The sequence below is a fragment of the Camarhynchus parvulus genome, chromosome 1 (assembly GCF_901933205.1).
Source record: "Camarhynchus parvulus chromosome 1, STF_HiC, whole genome shotgun sequence".
Classification (NCBI taxonomy): Eukaryota; Metazoa; Chordata; class Aves; order Passeriformes; family Thraupidae; genus Camarhynchus; species Camarhynchus parvulus.
Genome location: NC_044571.1, coordinates 25,991,613 through 26,011,543, shown reverse-complemented (window position 1 = coordinate 26,011,543; position 19,931 = coordinate 25,991,613). Strand labels below are relative to the sequence as shown.

At 42.0% G+C, this 19,931-nt stretch overlaps 1 protein-coding gene across 3 annotated transcripts in view; it reads right to left on the bottom strand.

Annotated features, from left to right (window-relative positions):
* The window catches only part of MCF2L (MCF.2 cell line derived transforming sequence like), a 156,371-nt gene extending 142,844 nt beyond the window's left edge, over nucleotides 1-13,527 (bottom strand). For 2 of the 3 annotated variants that reach the window (XM_030948330.1, XM_030948343.1), the window contains exons 1-2: nucleotides 13,435-13,527; nucleotides 2,782-2,980 (exon numbers count right to left, since the gene is read on the bottom strand). In XM_030948330.1, the coding sequence (XP_030804190.1) occupies nucleotides 2,782-2,959 (178 nt within the window). In that variant the 5' untranslated portion in view covers nucleotides 2,960-2,980; nucleotides 13,435-13,527. Of the gene's footprint in view, nucleotides 1-2,781; nucleotides 2,981-13,434 lie in introns of those variants that run through there. The other variant, XM_030948371.1, reaches the window with a different exon arrangement.
* Nucleotides 13,528-19,931: the final 6,404 nt, after the last annotated feature.

The following is a 19,931-nucleotide window of genomic DNA, read 5'->3' as shown; positions in this document are numbered from 1 at the left end:
AACAACATAACAGGCACTGAGAAAATACAGAAATACTGAATTCTATTTTTTTAAAATGATTATTAGTAAAGACTCATTATTGCCTTCCATGCCTCCATTAATTGCCAAGATCTTTCAATTTTTCAGGCTGTGCTGAAGACAGGAGAGGGAAGGCTGAATTACACACACCATTTGATTTGAGGCAAGAGCACACACAAGTTGGTTTGATGCTGTGATGTTCCCATCTCACTTGTGCTCTGCCCCAAGCTGAATTTTGCATGCTAGTTCATGTATCACTTTTAAGCTCAACTCTTTATTAAAGCTTTCAAGATGCAGTATCTTCTTTCTGTTTGTGCACTTACAGACACAATGAAGACCTGATATTAATTATAACTTCTAGGAAGACACTGCAGTAAAAATATTGCTGTTAATAAAGTATCAACAGCACAGCAGATGAGTTCCTGGGGAGGGAATTAAAACTTCAGCAACAGCAACATATGGTTTAAATAAAAGCAGAAAGATGCTCTCCATCATACAGTATTATTAGTCTGCATGGGAGACTAACACCCCTCACATTTGCTTTCAGAAGTCAAAAATAACAAGAGAGAAGACTCCAACGTTATCTTCCATGGCAGCATCTCTCTTTCCCATGAGAAGACTCTAAGGATTAGTTTCACAGAACAAGGCACTACAGCTCCCTTCACCAACAGAAAAAATACCTCCTTGTTTTCTTGAAATAAATATTTGAATAAGTATTAAACTAGAGTAAAACATCTTCTCATTTTAAATGTTCACCATGTTAGCTCTTTTCAGACCAGACTCTTTTTAGTAGTCCCTTGATAAAGTCAGAAAATCTTAACATAAAAATTGCATTAATTATGAGCAATGATTTGTTAAAAATCAAACCCCAATAAAATATCCACAAACAATGATTCAGTCAATCCTCAATACTAGCCACAACAGTATTAAACATGGCACAGAAAACCTTTCATACTTCATTTACTACAGTTTATGAACTTTAGCAGAAAATTATCTACCACTAAGTTTCTCATGTAGTCTCTGCCTATTTCTGGGAAAGCTCCTTTCCCACTCTACACACTGCTGTCTTCAAGTCAAAAGAAAACAAACATACCTTTTTTTGAAAACTACATCCCACTTTTTCCAGGGATAAAGATGTGCTTTCCAGTTTCATATAATGGCTTGCAATTCAGCTGTAAGGCCAGACATGGATGAATCCCCAATGAAAAATCTGCTACTTCTCAGGCCAGGAAACTTAGTTCAGAACTTCTTTCACTAAACCTTATGTCCCTTTTACATACACTGCAGCGATAGAAGGGCAGCAGCCACAGCTAAAAGATGAAATTAGCATAGTCAAGTATGTGCAGGCTAATAGGCCTATGAAGTACACCTCCAAACTCAGCTCCTGGTCTGCCTTCACTGCTTTCATTTCAATCTCTGCAGTTTACTGAGCTTCCCTTGTCAATAAACCAGGCAAGCACTGATTCACTGACACTTCAGCAGAGACTAAACATGCAACTTTGAACACAACACAGCTCTCCCCTGAATTTCTGGGGAGGGGAAGCAGCAATTTCCCATTTGTTAAAACCCTCCAGATGACACAAATTGAAACAAGCAGATACCTTCTTCTATAACTAGCACAGATCTCCACTAGAAAGTCAGAATATGTGTGATTTCCCTTCAGTTTTTTCTTGTAGTCTAGATACACACACCTTATTTCCACAGAAATCATATCTGATCAACCCTGACATCATCCTCTGGAATTACTGCAGGGTTTTTAGCATCTTGCCTTGTTGCCTTCAAAAGAAACCTCCTTCTGGCTGAGATGTCACTGGTACAAAAGCAAAATGATTACTCTAATCACTGCTTCCTGTTAAGTCAGAGCAGACTATGAATCATTCTGCAGTAGCAACATCATTAGTTCATTCCAGCTAGGACAAAGGAGTCATATCCTGTTTTATAATCGTGTATTAAATGCAAAACTATATTTTAGTGAATTCCACCTTTCCAGTTTTGGAACATCTTTCCAGCTTAGAGAGGTTTGCATAAATATATTTAGGTATTAAATTACGTAATTAAAATTAATTACCTTGGAGGCGTTATAAAAACATTTTTCAAAATGAAATGAAGATGTGTTAAAAAAGACCAAAATGCCATCAGGTGCAACTGCTAATCAAATTATGAAATTACTGTCCATGTGCACTAGCACCACAGAACAGCTTCTATTCATACATGAACTATGTGACAACCTCCCGCATGGGTAAATATAAGATCAGATGGTACAGTAAAAAAAAAAGTATGCTTAATCCCAGCAACCATAACTAGCACTCACTACAGTTTTCTGCTTATGGTCCACAGCAACAAAGTAATGTGATATGGTGCAGAGATATTTTTCATTTGCTTCTCAGCAGTGTCTCAAAACTATGATTTTAAAACTATAGGAAGGTGTGCAAATACCCAGTCCTTCCTATGGAAGGTAGGTCAGGTTTCTCTGGGATGGCTATTTTTTGCTAAACAATTAATTCATGGAATGATTTTAATTCCTTACAAGAAGCATCGGTCCTCCCAAGTGCAGGTTTTCACTGGCTGCTATTAAATGTTTGTTTTTGTGGTGACATCAGCCCCCTCCAGTGAATACTCAGATATTCCTTTTCCTGGGCTCCCCGTCCTACTCTCATTGTTAGAGATGAGATACAAATGCTAAAATTCTTGAAGCCATCCGTCCTCTTCTTAACAGTCTGGCAGCCAGCCAGCCAGTTTCAAAATATGCCATATTTTTCTCACCTGCCATGATTTCTGTCACCTCTTGCTTATCTTGCACAAGCTGCATGGTATCTGACACCACAACCTGATGGCTGGTATCTTCTTCTTTCTCTTCATTAGGCTGGTTGGCTGTTGCAAAACAGTTGCAGCTTCCAGTTTCTTTGCACAGGAGCAGGGTCCGATACCAGTAGTCAGACATGAAAACTCTGTGAGCTGATTCCTGAAATACAACAACAAACAGAAAATCGTTATCTGCAAAACACAAGGAAAAAAACCTAGCTACTTGAAAGAAGGGGCTCAAATGCTAAGGATAACAATTGCATACAAATTATCATAGCTTTGATTTGAAGAAAAAATAGGCAGTTTACAGTAGTCATCCATGGTATAGTATAGTACTCAATGTAAAAAGTTAGAGTTCCCTGCAGTTTCTCAAAATGCTTATATCAAAGGTCAGGAAGCTATTATAGAAAAAAACCCAGTATACAAACATCAAATCCCATGTGATCTGCATAAAGGCAAAAAAATCAGTATCACTCTGTATTTTTCACAGAACAAGTCAATATTTATCTTAAAAGCACCTTCTAAAGCCGAGTTTAACTAGGTGAAAGAACACGCCAGAACATGGGTTGTCAAAAGAGTGAAAGGAAAAAAAAAGTTAAAAAAGGGCAAGATACTACAATTGCCATTATATGGGAGGCTGAAATTACAGTTCAAAGTTTTCATAAACAAATTAACTGAATGAAATCTTGCCACTTGAAATCTGGCAAGAAGAGGATATGCTTTGGTTTGACTCAGCACCCAGGTCCTTCACTGCTGCCCTCTTCCTGAGCAGAAGGAAGCAGCAACAGTTTCCTTAGCCTAGAAGGAGTTAGAAATTACCAGGCTTATTATATGGGTCTGCACCAAAGAGAGCAAGCACATCCTTAAACACCTGCAAGCTTCCCAGTTTATGCCAGAGAACTGCAGGGAGGTTTGTTTAACATAAACAAAAATCACCCCCTTCTTGAAATAACAACTAAAACAGCACTAACTGTGAAAGATTTTGTCCACATGAGCAAACATCTTGATCTTTCCAAGATGCTCTTTCCTACTGTTAAAGGTAGCTGGGAACTCTGCAAAGTTGAATCATTGAACAGTTTTACTTACAAAGCCACAGTGCCCAATCCTCCTACAATGAGCAGCATAATGAGGTTGCTCAGAACCCTGTCCAACCTGACCTTGAATGTTTCCAGAGATGGGACATCTACCACTTCTCTGGGCAACCTGTTCCAATGTCTCACTGCCTCATTGTCAAACAAACAAACAAACCCCAAAACAACCAAACAAAAAGCCCCTCCTTTCCTACATTTAATATGAAAGCAATCCTTCTTCAGTTTAAAAATATTACCCCTTTTTCTATCTCCAAATGCCCTTGTAGAAAGTCCCTCTCTAGATTTCCCACAGGCTCCCTTAGGTACTGGAAGGTGCTGTAAGGTCTCTCTGGAGCCTTCTCTACTCCAGACTGAACAACTCCAACCATCTCAGCTGTCTTCACAGGAGATGTGCTCCAGCCCTGTGTCCATCCTCATGGCCCTCCTCTGGACTCATTTCAACATGTCCACATCTTCCCGATGTTGGAGACCCCAGAGCTGGATGCAGCTCTCCAGGTGGGGTCTCACCAGAGAGAAGGGCAGAATGCCCTCCCTCAACCTGCTGCACACACTGCTTTTGATGCTGCCCAGGACTCAATGGCTTTCTGGCTGCAGGTGCACATGGCTGGATTGTGTCCAGCAGCATCTGGACACTGCCTCATCCATGAGCACCCCGAGTCCTTCTTAACAGGGCTGCTCTTGAGCAGTTCATTCCCCAGCCCAGATGGATACCAGTGGCTCCACCCACGTGCAGCACTTTGCCTTTGGCCTTGTTAAACTACATGAGATCCCCAGGGCCCCACTCCTTGAGCTTGTCCAGGTCCCTCTGGATGGCATCCTGTCCTTCAGTGTGTCAACAGCACCACTCAGCTTGGTGTCATCTGCAAACCTGCAGGGGGTGCACTCAATCCCTTTGTCATTAGTGAAGATATTCAGTAACATGATCCCAATACAGACCCCTGAGGGACATTACTTGTCACTGATGTCCATCAGGACTCTGAGCCATTGACACCACCCTCTGTATATGACCATTCAACCAATTCCTCATCCACAGAACAGTCCACCATCAAATCCAAGTATCTCCAGTTTTGAGAGAAGAATGTTGTGGGGCACCAAGTCAGGGGCTTTACAGAAGTCCAGGTAAATGACATCTATAACCCTTCCTTCATCACTTGATGTGGCCACTCCATCATAGATGGCCACTAGGTTGATCAGACAGGACATACCTTTGGTGAAGTCATACTGGCTGTCCCTGACCACCTCCCTGTCCTCCATGTGCCCAAGCACAGCTTCCGGGAGGATGTGTTCCATGATCTTCCAGGCACAGAGATGATGCTGACAGGTTGGCAGTTCCCAGGGTGCTCCTTTCTACACTTTGTAAAGATGGGTACAATGTTTTCCTTTTTCCAGTCACCTAGAACTTCACCTGCCATGACTTTTAAAATAATGCAGAATGGTTTGACAACATCAGCCAGTTCCCTCAGTACTCTGGGATGCATCTCATCAGGTCCCATACTTTTGAGTTCCTCAGGTGGTTACAAACCTGATCTTATCCTACAGTGGGAGGAACTTTGCTGCCCTGGTGCCCATCTTGCAGTTCATCTACTTGAGAAGCATGGGCAGAGAGGCTGCCAGTGAAGCCTGAGCACCTCAGCCTTCTCCTCATCCACTGTCACCAGTATGCCAGCCTTGCTTATCAGCAGGGTACACTTACTTTGACTTTCCTTGTTTTGGCTGACATACCCATAGAATCCCTTCTTGCTACTCTTTGTATCCCTTGCCAAGTTCAGTTCCAGTTTCACCTTGGCCTTCCTCACCACAACCCTACAACTGGACTGCATCCCTGTAATCTTCCCAGGATACCTGTCCTTGCTTCCCCTGTACTCTTCAGGAAATTACACCACATCCAGAGATGGGTTTGTTCCCATCTCCACTACAAGGCATATAGGCAAGAAAAATAATAGTCCAAATCTCCGAGCACAAGAGACCTGACAGGATTTTTCAAGCCTATCTGGAAAGCAGCAGGCCCAATTAGAGGAGATATGCATCTCCCTGGGCAAACTTAATGCTTTTTAGAAAAGAAACAGATGCACAATCTTTAATTTGTCCTGCAAGCATCAAAATCCAAGTGTTTCTAGTGCACAATCTTAATTTGTCCCGCAAGCATCAGAATCCAAGTGTTTCCAGTGTATCTGTTTCTAGCTGCTGATTAAATTGAGTAAAAGCATCTCTCCAGACCTTGGATATTAACAATAGGGCTGCATTCTCTGTATTACATTTCCAAGTGCCAGTTATAGACTTGAACAAAGTAAAATCCACTTTAAAAGCCTTCTTAATATAAAAGTGCTATCTGTTTAAAAAAAGGCAAAAAAAGACACATTACTTAGCACCAGATCCCTCAGGAATCACCCATGAAGAATAAAGTACTCTCTCTGGCACTTACTGCAATGCTTCAACAGAAGAGAGGATTTTCAGATGAAACATCCTTCAAGTATTGCAGCAAGGTACACCTTCTCCCCAGTTTAAAGAGAGCAATTTTGTTTTATTTTAGACAACATACTGCCATTTCCTCACTTCCCTTTGCCTATTTCCAGACTTTGGCTTTGCAGTGCTTGTCAGAGGGTGGGTAATGGAGTTAAAAGCAAATTGCTCCACTCTTTCTAGAGCTGCTGAACTGGACAGGTTCATTGCACACATCCTCCTTGTCACACAGAAAGTGGCAAACACTTCCAGCTGCACTAATGCACATTCTGCCAGTAAATAATGTATGTAACAAATAGGACACAGTTTTAAGCTGCTTCTGCCTCTACAACTGTCTGGCATGTGCAGTGACAGGCACAAGTGTGCACAGGGGGGTTTCATTAAAAAAGCACTTCATAGCAATTCAAATTTTTTTTTTAATTCTGTGGGAGCAGGGGGAATTCTTTCAATTACCCTTACATCTGAGACACTAAATAGATTTTACTTCTTAAAGCCACTTAGCAAAGTTTAAATCTCTCCACTTTTTACCCCAAGAATTGGGGCAAAGATGGGGAAGTCTTCTCTGCAGGAGACAAGAATCCCAGAAACTTAAGTTTTTCTCCCTGCTCCTGTGCAAGGTGAACTGAAAAGCAGGTGGATCTATGCTTCAGAAGTCAGCAAATTACCCTAGGAATAATTTTTTAATTTATTGCCTCTCTTTAAGGAATGCCTGAAGATTACCAGAAATGATTATACACAATGTATAAAGGTGTCTCTATGCAGTTAAAGACACACATTTATGACCTTAATCCTTAATTATTTTCTGATCCACTGATCATCTTGATTTTAAGAGTGGCAATGTGAACTTAGATCTTAAGAAAACACAGTAGGAACTCTAGGGGCAAAGAAGTTGGGGAAAAAATACATGAGGGCTGAGAGATAATCATTGTATATGTTTGCCAGACTTCCATGAAGAGAGGCAGCTTGCACATTCATGAAACTTCTTGACCAAGATTGCCTAGAAAAAGGGAAACATAAAAAAGAGAGGAAAAAAGAAACCCCAAAAAATCTTAACTTTTTCTTTTGGTTTATGAGCTAACATTAGATGTTCCAAATAGTCAAAGCTCCTCAAGGTACCTCCTCTTGGATCACTGCAGTGACACTGAAGACACAAGTAACCTTTCTTATTATTTCAAAGCATCCAAAGATAAGGTCATACCCTCAGCCAGCATAAAACTAGGCTGATACACCATAGAAAAAGCCAAAGACTGAAATCTCCTTTTGACATTTTTAGATCTGAACAACTGCTCTCAAATCTCAGTTTCATGTGCTAGAACCAATACTGCTTGAGAGTTTGAGTTTTCTGTTTGCTTTAAATTAGATTGTAGACATCAAAGTTGGTGAAATACCCAAGGAAAAGCAGGGGCAGAATCTAGGTTCATTTGTCAGGACACAAAGGCACTGGTAGACCTCACTGCAGCCAGGACCTCTCTACCTGTAGGCCCATGAGCTGTACATAAGTAATAATATTCTTAATATCCTTTATTCTTAACTCCACACTCCTCCTTAATTAAGGTGCAAATGCTTCCTGAAACAATGCTTATCAAACTCAGACAAAAGAACAGTTTTTGAAAGCAAGAATCCTATTTCAATCACTTTGCACACACACTTCATTGAACTTACTTCAGTTTTCCATCCAAAATCCTCCTTTAATTCAAGAATAACATTGCAAAGGCAGTAGTTAATTATTATCTTCAAATGTAACCAGATTACATAAGGTACACAGTTAACACAAACTTAAATCCACATTCTGCAGCCACTTCACCACAGCAGTTAAACCCAGCTCCCAGGGTCCCCATCACCCTCAATCCATGCACTGTTACTAGATCGCTGTTGCTGACACATGATGTAATTTCTTCAGCCATTTCCCTGGTGAAGGGCATTATTTCTAGTCAGGTGTAACACAAACATTTAAATATATCTCACTTCTAAGACCACTTGTGTGATATTTTCAGATTGTCCTGTGAATTACCTCCCTCAGCATTTAATCAGTGCAGCATTTTACTGTGCTTTCATCATTGTTCCTTTTAGATCACTGAGAAATAAAATGTATTTGTGTGGGGAAAACCACTCCTGATTCAGCACCTACTAAGATTTCACACACTTATTTTCCATAGACACCACGACACTTAATGCCAATGCCCTTAAAGAAAAACTGTTTAATACCCAGCCTGGATAGCAGCTTTAAACTTAGTAATTCACCAAGCTCAGTACACACACATCAATAGAGATAGCAGCGTCCAAAAGATGGTGTAAGAGCTCATCCATGTACCCTTCAGGTCTCTGCAGGACAATTGGACTGGACTGTATTATTATACAGATACCAGTATCTGTATAATAGTATCTCTATTTTAGGATGGATTAAAATACACCAAATGATATTTTAACCTGCCAATATTGCTCTGGTGAGAATCTGATTTTAGGTGCATGTGTCTGTCTGCAGCATTCTTCCCAATTTTTATGCTTTGCAATGCTGGCCAGCAATTCTTCCCATCTCCCAATGCAAGGGGAAAGTGCACAATACATCAGACACACATTATAGCCCAGGTTCCTCCCATCCAAGATCAGATATAAAACTGAGATGTTTAAGTTAAAAACCCACTCAACTCACATGACTTCAGCATTCCCTGCAGTAAGAGAGATGGGCATCCTCTGAGACTCATCAGCCCCTTACTTCAACTCCAGAGAGTCCAAGGCAACTGCAGATCAACCCAAGTTTGGATAATGAGAAGTCCCACTTTCATATACATTACCAACAGAGTGCCACAAAGAATGAGTCACATAATAAATACAATAAAACACTTTAGGATTTCAGTAAAGTCCATAGAATTACTCAAGTTCTTTCTATAGAGATATTGTATTTCTACTCTTGCCCTCCTCCCAGTCCCTCTACATTTTTGTTCAGAAAGATGAAGAGGAAAAATCAGCAACAAAGCCCCATTCTAATCTCTCTCTAGGGCATGCAGATTACCCTCACATGTTTTAAGTCAAAACCAATTTAAAGACTAAATTTTTTCTCATTTGGAATTGGACTGTGATCAACATTTAACTTGAATACTAAGCAGTCCTTCAAGATAAAGGGTCTCATTTTGTATTTAAAAGCATTTCACAAAGCATTGAAAGTCATCAACAGGTTGATATAGAAAACACAAATTTCAAAGAAAATGCTAGACTATTTAGCAAGACCTAACCTGAGGCCTCTACAAGGGAAAAAAATCAAATGTGTTTCATAAGAGCAATGTTTTATTTATTCAACTTTTCATCCTATAGGTAGACCCTTCATTGAGAAATGTTTACAAATTTAAATGAAGTCACTCAGCTGTCTTCCTTCCTCCTTTTGGGGCAGAAAGCCATAAGAAGTTTATCTTTTGCTAGTCAACTCAGAATTGTGCATTATATTTTAAGACCTCTAACAAAAAACAAGAAAAATATAAACCTAGGATGACAGAGGGTAGCTGAGTTCCCAAGCCTTGAGCAACCTTCCCTACTGCCTGACTCTACCCCCTGCACACAGGTACAGGAAGAGTTTCAAGTACTTGGCCAAATTCTCTTCCATTTCAGAGCTACGGGCCCAGTGCTCACCAAGCCATCCATGGACTGCCTGAGCAGAGCACAAGGACAAGGACAAGGAAACACCAGCTCCATGCAGGAATGAAACGGGCTATGGACAAAGCAACTGGCTGTAAGCAACCTCATCTGAGCTGCATCTCATGTCCTACAGAAACCTGGACCTTATACATGCCACAGTTCCGCTTTGCAAACAGAAAAAAACAGCGCTTTCGACTTTTATACAGCATGGAATTTGAAAAGTGGCTTGTTGTTCCTTCTGTACAAATGTGATGTCTAATGCTGAATGCAAGACTTCCATATTTTCAGTGAGTGTAACAAAGAAAGTCAGTCTGAGAGTGTTAATGTAAGTGTGAGAAAACCTCCATATTATAGAATTCCAGTTGCCTAGAGATCATTATTAGGAAAAGCATAATTTTCTTAGCTTTAAAACTCCCACCAAACCACCTACATTCCTGAAAACAGAGCTTTTGGAATTAGATATCTAAACTTTTCCTCCTGCCCCCTCATACAGCCCCCACAACCCCAGCTTTCTTTCCCACTTATTTCTCTTTCCATCCATGAGATGTCAAATAAAATACTGGCCTGAACATGGTGTCTTCTAATGCAGCATGAAGAGCAGCTTATACTTCTCTAGAACAGTTCATTGTATCTATTTTCACTCAGATCACATTTCACAGATTTTTTCCAAGACCCCAGAGAATGACAAGCCAGGTTTCATTTTTAGATCAATCCTGAAACACAACAGAAGCTGATAGTGCTATACAGTACTCTGTGGAGAATGAGGTGGTTTTGTACTTGACCCCTTATTTCAAGGGGCTGACAAATCTCCCCTTGTTCAAGTTGTTGTCATGATAAACCCAAACTCCCATCACACCCATGCATTACTCCATGCACAAAGCAGTGACAAACACAAGATGCTGCCCACCAGAATGAGGACACTACACAAATCCCATTTGTTTAACTCAGAGGTTGCTGTGACCAAGCACACAAATCCCAACTCCCAGACTAATTCAGCTGAAAGAAGAAAAATACGTGCTGCTTTCTGAAGGTCAGAGAGTACGTGGCATGTTCTGGTTTTTAATTTATTTATCATGGGAACAAGCATCACAGTATTAGCAGTTTTCTCTTGAAATCAGAACTTGGAACATCTAAGATCTTTCTCTGCAGAAAGCTCCAAGGAAGAGTGCCTTTGTTCAGTGACCGTAAAACAGGAGTACGTGCTCTGCTCAGCTTAGAGGACACAGGTCCCTGAGAGATCACTTGGGTCACTTCATACCACCAGCTTGCTGACAAACATATAATAGGTGTCCAGTTTCAAAGGGCTCACAGAACATCTACTCCACATGTCCCTTCTCCTCCTCCTCCCACCCCCACCCCTCCCCAAACCCAGCTTGTGGCAGATCAAAAGCAGTTTGCAATAACCCACCAAGAAAACCCTCAAGACTCGTAGCTTCAGCATTCAGTCTCTTACCATCACACACACAGAAGGAAAAAAAGGCATGGCTGAGGTTACCTAAGGCTCAAGAAACCTTCCCCAGCTGCCTGTCTACAGAGATGGAGAGTGCTGCCCATGTCCCGTGCCTGCAGAATTTGTTGAGCCTACCAACAAGGTAAAGGTAATGCTTTAGGAAAGAGGAGGCAAGTTCTCTTCCAATCTACTCAGGTTTAATTTCCTGTTAAGTAACCATGATGAATACTTCCTAATGAAGTTGTTATAGATTTACCCAACAGTGCAATTTTGTTAGAAACAGCAACTGACAGGTTTAATTGTGAAAGGAGCGCTGTGTTTGAAGTTCCAAGTAGATGTATGTTTTAAGACGATTAAATCTGGTAGCTATTTTCAAGGTCCTGCAAAACCTCAACGCTGCATACAGGTGGCTGCCTTCAAGACTGATTTTACAGACCTCCGTCATTAAAAAAAAAAAAAAAAAAGGCCTTTCCACACAACTTTTGTAATTACTTTTTTATAGTCCAGTGCCAAACCAGTGAAGCATATCACTTCTGGAAGCCATCTGAAACCCAAGAATTACAAAGTTCAACACAAAAAAAAAATCACGTGCATGACCCAGACCTCACTACAGAAGGGATATGAATGGACAAGAGGGTTGTGTGGTAGCAGCCAGGCCCAAAACACAAGAAAAGGACATGCAACATCAAGTACAAAAGCAATGCTCAATTCCCTACCCTATCACTGTGCCTTTATTAGACATGTGCTTTAGCACCTTCTTGAATTAGGGTCCACAACAAATGTTTTTCCTCTCCCCTCCTACTAAAACAATGTTTACTTCTGTTTAGAATAGCATTATCTCTCTTTCAACATGCTAACTAAACTTGCACAGGGTTAAGTACCTTTAATAAATACAGACCCTGCTACTGAACATTAAACTGACTGTTCCACTCCCCAAGCCAGAAAAGCTGTGTTTGCACTAATAAACTCCAAAAAGGACTTATGATTGTCATTAAAAGGCAACTGACAAAAGATCTTTAAGAAAAAAAAAAATGGCTTCTATTTATTTGCTTTTTGAGTTTTTCTATTTCTCTGCTAGTTACAGTCTGTCATTCTGAAATCACTAAATCAAACTGGCTCTATAAAGGAAATAAAGGGTTTGCAGGAGCAAATAGGCTCTTGCCATTGCCAAGTCAATCGAGATAAAGTTTTAAATACCTTTTCAAGGTTTTTGGCTAAAAATATCTTTAAATAAACCTTTATTTCTTGTTTTCAGATTACAAACACTTAAATCTCCTTCCTCTTGTAGATACAAAAGAAATAGGAAAAAAAAAAACAAACAAAAAAACCCACAAACAAAAAATAAACAAACCCAAAATAACAAAACCATCGACAAATCTACACGCATTACCAGCAAATTTATTTTAATAGTCCGGCCCCAGTGAAATACAAAAGGGAAATAAACACCACAAGCGGCAGAAACATGCTCTTTTATAGTCCCTGTGATTAACCATTGCAGGTAACACCAGCCAACAACACCCCGCATCTAATACACCTTCTTCATACCAAAGGACCGCTTTGTTTCTCCAGTTCGGGGATGTAACTCGGGGAAGCAACCCCAAGGGCACAAGCCCCGCTCGAACCACCGAGGGCAGGGCAGGGGCAGCCGCGGCTTCCCCCACGCCCCTCAAAGGAGAGGGCATCCCGTGCCGAGCGCCACGTTTTTCATTTGTCCGCTCGTTTGCAGGCAGGTTACCGTGCTTGCCTTTGTTCGCCTTTCTCCCCCAGCCCGGACCCATCGCCGCCGACACTGAGGGGGGCAAACCAGCGAGGCAGGGAGCGGCACGGCGCCCGGCAGGGCAGAGCCGGGCAGAGCCGAGCAGAGCCGGTGAGCGCCGGTGAGCGCGGAGCGGCCGCGCCGGCCCTCACGCGCGGCTGCCCCGGGGCGCGGCCCGGCCCCGCCGCCCCGCCCGGCTCCCGCGGCCATGAGGCGCCCGCCTCACTCACCTCGCCGCCCTGCCCGCAGGACCAGGTGGCCGCTGCCGCCGGCGCTCAGCAGCTCAGCCGGGCGAGTGGGGCAGCGCCGCCCGCCGGGGCCCGTGGCACGGGAGGGAGGGAGGGAGGGAGGGAGCGGGATGGAATGGGATGGGATGGAGTGCGGGGGAGGCGCCGGCGGGCCCCGCCCGCGGGCGGGAGGCGGCGGAGAGGGGCTGCCTTTTGTCCGGGCTCCGGTCCTCGGCCCGGCACCGGCATCCCCCACCCCGTGCGGGCTCCGCGGCAGGCGGCGGGGCCCTTTGTGTGGCGGGGCGAGGGAGGGGAGCGCAGGGCTCGTCCTCGTCCCGGCCCCGGGCGCGCTCACCTCGAGCACCTGTCAGCGCTGGGAGGCACCGCCGCTCCTCGCCGCGGGCACGAAGGACAGGTGCTCCCTGTAGGGTAGGGAGGGCTCTCTGCAGTGAGGGCTTTGTGTGCCTTTCTCAGTGAAAAGTGGTTATTTCCAGGAAAGCTGATGCTACCTGTAGGAGTATTGCCTCGTCTTTTGGAGAACTGTGGCACTTCAGGACATGGTTTAGTGGCAGTGTTGGGTCTAAGGTTGGGCTTGATGATCTTGGAGGTCTTTTCCAACCCGAGCGATTCCCTGGTTCTGCAATAGCGGAGAGGAACACCGTGTGCCACTTGAAGTTTTGCAGCCTCAGTTCTGATGTTTCCTGGTGTTTCAGTGTTTGACTCCCACTGTTTTGTTTTGCTTTTACTGGAATGTGTATACGAAGGTAACAGCACTTTTTGTGTTTACATCTTGATCAGATGATTGAACAGCTGGAAGTGGATTTGTTTTCCCATTACAAAAAGAGAGGGGAAAAAAAGGCAACAAGCCAACTAACAACAGGTATTTTCTTTTTTATTCAGGTACCCCCTAGCATTAAAACATTTGCTTTTAAGCAAAACAATGCAGAGCATGTGCTTTTGTGTACCGCATGTACAAACACGTGAGAAATGGGAGCTGCAGAGATGTGTGCTGCATGGGAAGCGCCCGAGGTGTGTCCCTAACTGGCCACAGGCTTTCCCAATCTCCACTCACACAGTCAGTAGTCTTCAATGCTGCTCTCTCCATCCCTGCTGCAACAGGGATATGCAGTTCATGATACTGCAACTGCAAGTCTCAGACACAAAATTTTTCAGGAAAAATATTCCAGAGCTGAGGACCAAGTGGGGCTAGCACATATTTCATACACTTCCTATTTCTTGAGCTAGAGGCTTCTGATTTTGAGAAATATACCAGATGACAGAGATATGGTGTGTAGACTTGTCTCCCTAATAACCTGAAATGCTCTTTCTTGAAGCCCGATTACCCAGAGTAGTGTAAGGAAATGGTTTACAGAAACAAGATTTTGGTATCTAGCAGCTTCTAAGGGCAGCTTAGCCCAAAATGTGGATCAAACATAACCTGAGATGCAAGTAGGTAACCAAGTCAGCTTATCAGCAGCCATGGTCTGTTCTCCATGAGATGTGCTCCAGTATGTCATGGGGAAGAGTGAAGAGTGATCCTGTGACACTTCACTGCAAAACAGGGGACCACAGACAGAAAGTGCAGATTCAGATAGATCTCTGTTTTTTTTTTTTTTTTTTTCAGAACCTCACAAGAACATTTTCAGTGTTGGTTGAAAAGATCTGTTTGGTTGTCCAGAGAAAAGGGCCAATTAATGATGACATGAAAGAGCAAGAGGATGCCTTAATTTGGAGATACTGTCAAAAATAGCTTTGAAAGAAGTCTCTGAAGCACAAGGGAGGCAGCAATCAAACATACAATTTAGATTTCAGTTCTATTTGGTGTTGCAGGCATTTTTTAATCTCTATCCCAATAGCTACAGCAGTAAACTAAATGGGTCTGGGGTTCAGGATTGAGGCACTGCACTGGTCATCCTCTGTGGTGTCCCTGGTGTGGTGCTGTGCTAGCAAACAGCAGTCCCTGTGGCACAGCTCAAGGGTCTGTGTGTGCCAGGGCCATTCCCAGCAGACTGTCTGTGTGGAACTGACCTATTTCAGGAGATAAGAGTTTAGATGTGTGTATGAAAGCCATGTTGTGCCAGCTGGTTCCTGTGCCAAAGGACGGTTCCTGACCTGCTTTTTTTGTTAGTAGTAACATGAGGCTTTTGACTTTTGTGATTCCTGCTGTGTTTTGTGTCAAACCAGAACCTTAGGCACCAGCTGGAGTCAAGCAGTGAGAAGTCAGGCTGAAGATATGAGCATTTTATTCATTGAGCAGGATTTCTGCAGAAATCTTTGCTCAAAGATACAGTTGCATTGGCTAGCAGTATCAGAGTTTATGGAAGAAATGGATCATATTATGAATAGACTTTTATTATTAATAGAGTTAGAAATGTTATTTCTTCTACATTAAGTAAAATACATTCATTAATACAACATTGGCTTTTATAAGAATGCTTACTCCATGGAAAATACTTTTGTTTTGACTAATGCTAAGAAGCTGGGGCAAATTTCAGCAGGATCAGTTAAGTTTCAAGCAAATGTCAAGAACAGATGGCATTTAGGTCTGAAGAAATTAATAAAGAAAGAAAGAAAGTCACTAGAGCAAATGTGTGCTTTCACAGTACAACAACTGAAGGTAAAAGCAGGTTGGACAGAGGTTGAGTTTTCTTAAAATATCTGTCCTAAATATGAGGAGTAGGGTGGGATTCCTAGGAATTGTAAGTGCAGTGAAGTATTACAGCTCTAGCAAATATTGTACTACAGAGCACCTCCTTCACACACACGTACATGGTATTTCTGATGCTGTCAGTGTTAGTAGTTAAATTAATAGTTTATAATTAAATTATAAATTAAAGTTTATAAATTGATATGGGGCTAGTGTTGATCACTCCTTTTTTCATCTTATACAACAGCTTGGACAAGACCAGAAGGATCTAACGAGAACAGAGGGCCAAACTCGCTCATCTCTTGCACAAATGTTGAGGATTGTGGATAAACTCTGCAAGGTGTTTGAGACTCACTGGCATAGCTGTGTTTTGGGAGTCTGGCTGGGAAGGCAGAAGACAGTATTTTTAGTGAAGGAAGGACCTTTACTCCAGGAATTAACTTCTCCTGACCTAGTGCCCTCTGTCTGTTGCCGAAATTGTCCAGAACAAAACTCTAGAATACATGTTTAGGACACAGTCTTAAGTTGCACCAGAGGTGGTTTACGTTGGGCATTAGGAAAAAAGTTTTCACAGAAAGGGTGAAAAGGCATTGGAATGGGCTGCCCAGACTGGTGTTGGAGTCACTGTCCCTGGAGATGTTTAAGGAAAGACTGGATGTGGCACTTGGTGCCATGGTCTACTTGACAAGGTGGTGTTTGGTCACATGGTGGACTCGATGATCTCAGAGGCTTTTTCCAAATTAATTCATTCTGTGATTCTGTTACTTTAAATCTCAAGGAGTAAAAAGAGATGTACAAAGGAATCTAAATACGGAATCATTATCATGTGCACATAATTCTAGTGAGAGCAGAACTAACTATGGCACTATGGCATGAAATTTTCTTAGTATCAGCTGTACCTGTTTCTGCCAGTTATGAAGTCTGGAGGGGCTACAAAATGACAACCAGTTGGCTTTCAGGAACAGATTACATGAATTGGGTCTATCAAAAATCTGAGACCTTTACTGAGCAACTGGTCTGAACCACAGCTTGTAAAGAATCAGAAACTCTAAAATCATAGTAATGTACTGAGAAAAAATAAGAAAATTAAGACTCAAAACTGTTATTTGCAGAAGTTCTCCAGGGTAAGTTAGGGAGATTTTTGAAACATAGCAAGAATAAAATAGTAATGACTGGATACAGGCAAGAGAATTTATTTTTTTTTACATAGATTGACAATGAGTCCTTTCTTTACAATTATAGCAATAATTAGTGAATGATGTAAACCAACTCTGACTAAAATTAAGGCAGGCTAAAAAAAACCCAAACTGAGCAACAGAGGTAAAACACAGGGCTGAAACATTTATTAGTGGCAAATATAGTGAAAATATGAAGAAACTGGGAAAAGGAACAGTCAAGACTTTAGAGAATCCCATTGGTAAGCTGCACAATGTCATGTTTTTGCAAGATGTGAGCAAAATATGTTACTAGAAAATCTAGCCTGTCTTCTTATTACACCATGAACATTAATATGACTCATAGGTTCAGGGAACACTATTGCAATCATACTCTGCTTTCTGATGGCTTAAAGTATCTCCAGAAATTCTTCTTTCTCTGGCATGAAATATTTACTTTACTGCAAATCCTAGGAACTCAGTAAAAATAACACCAGTCTCTCCATAAATATTAGAAAGACTTGATTTCAGGGTTACTCTAGGGCTGAAAATTCAAGCTGAATGTGCTACAAATACCAGCAGAGGCCATGGTCATCCTTTTAGCCTATAGTAAGTTAGATTTTATCCAAAGGGTGCAGTGGAATGTTCAGCTTGTTATGGCTGGATACTCCTTTTGTGTCCACCAGAGTTCTTGATGGAACACAGAACAATTGCCATAATAAATGGGAAAGGAACTGGCTTGGGCAGAAATCAAATGGACAAGAGACTCAAATATGTGCTGTGAATAGTAAGAAAGCTAATTAGCTACAAGAAGAAAGCTTTGCACACCAACTGCACTTTGATGCCCTTCCTGAACTCTGCTTATTGAAAAAACAGTGTACAAGCTTGGGATTTAAAAACCAGATGGTCCAATAAGAGACTTCTTGTCACTACTTGTGAGAAGACACACGGAATTCTGGAGATTAAGTCATCCTTGGTAAATCTCCTACCATTTATTGCCATAATTCTCTGAACCAGTCACTGGAAAAAAAGTGGAGATACTACACTCCAGTCTTGTAAGATGTATGAGGAATGAATAAACCAGGACAAACATTATCTCCAGAGAATCAGGTAATAAGAGGAGAATCCTTTGGTAGGACCTTCCTATTGGAAGGTATTAGGAAACCCATAGCAACAAGAGTGGGGACCAAGGGAAACTACAGCTAATGTGGAGAAAGCCTCTCATTTGCATGGTTTTAAAAGGGCAGATTAAAAAACTCTTCTGATCTTATGAAATCTGTAAAGGTTGGTTTTTTTGTTTTTGGGTTTTTTTTGGTGCTTTTCCATTCATTAAACCAACACCGTGGACAACAGTAGCAGCAAAAAGCAGAGTTTGTGCAGCTGATGTGCCATAGCTACCCTGCACAAAAGAGCTTCCAGAAAGGGCCTGGAAGAGCAATGCAATCTTAAATGCCTGTCACAAGACAGGAGGTGGTTTCCTGCATGTACAGGGAAATCTCCAGGGCAAGCATTCCCCACATTTTGATTTAGCAAATATTCATTCTGGAAGAGGCTGTGGAAAATCTGTCCTGTTGTTTACCTGGGTGGTTGGCACAGAGTCAGATTCTTCCACCACTCCTGGAACATATCTGACTTGTGGAGCACATGATCCTCTTTCCTCTCCTCCCTTCCTTCCTTTCAGGGTAACAAGTCAGACAAGGTCTCCTGTTAGCAGTCCCACAGTTGTTAAAGATATTGGGAGGACTGGGAGATCTGTCTGTAGCCCCAAGTGTCTAAATGGAAGGAGGAAGATTCCCTGGCTAGAGATTTGGGACTCTGAAGATCCTTTGGTCCTACAAAACTCTACAGCTTCAGGCTGCAAGGTCCAGGCCTTGTCAGCTAAATAAACTAACCCTAGAATGTGTACTGGGGACGTGGCAACAAGCAGCAAAATTCATATGGAGGGTGAAGCTGCACATTCATCCCACTAATGGCTTGTGCAAGAGCCCCAAAATCTACCTTTGCTGTTCACATTGCAAATTTTCTGTCTCTGCGTCTTTGTTGTCATAGTGACAGAAAGCACCAATATTCTATGGGTTTTTTCTTTGTCATGGATGCAGAACATCCTTTGGCATGTATGTTTTCTCTCCCTCCTGGTTACTTTTTTCCTGAGCTTTCCCAAGAGCTTAAAAAAATTAAAATTGAAATAATTAATGGAGTTCACTGTGCTTATTCCCAGTAAATGAGACAGTAAATACAAACACATGCAAACAAATACAATAAATACAATACATACTAAAGTACTTGGGCTGAATGTCATGATTAAAAACATGTTGCAGGTACTATTTGTTTTTATTTCCCCCAACAGGAAATCTCCTGCTGGCTGTAATGGGAGCTTAGACACCTGCATTTAACACAAACAGCTGTAAGTGTCTGAACCTGAACCTCAATTTGGCTTCTTGGATCATTTTTTGAGGTTGAGTTTCTAAATACACAACTCCCACTTAATTCTGCTTGTGCAGAGAAGAGACAGAGAGGGAGAAGGGACTGGAAAAGTTCCTGGGACTAGAAACATGGTGTGCTTTGGTTTGCAGTATGTGAAGCAGGAATTTCAAAGTCATAGGTGCTCCTGTCTTGTTCTGTGGGAAACACAATCTAGGTCAGAATTTTGGCCTGGACACCAAGAAACAACTGAAATGAAACCATGAAGACTCACAATA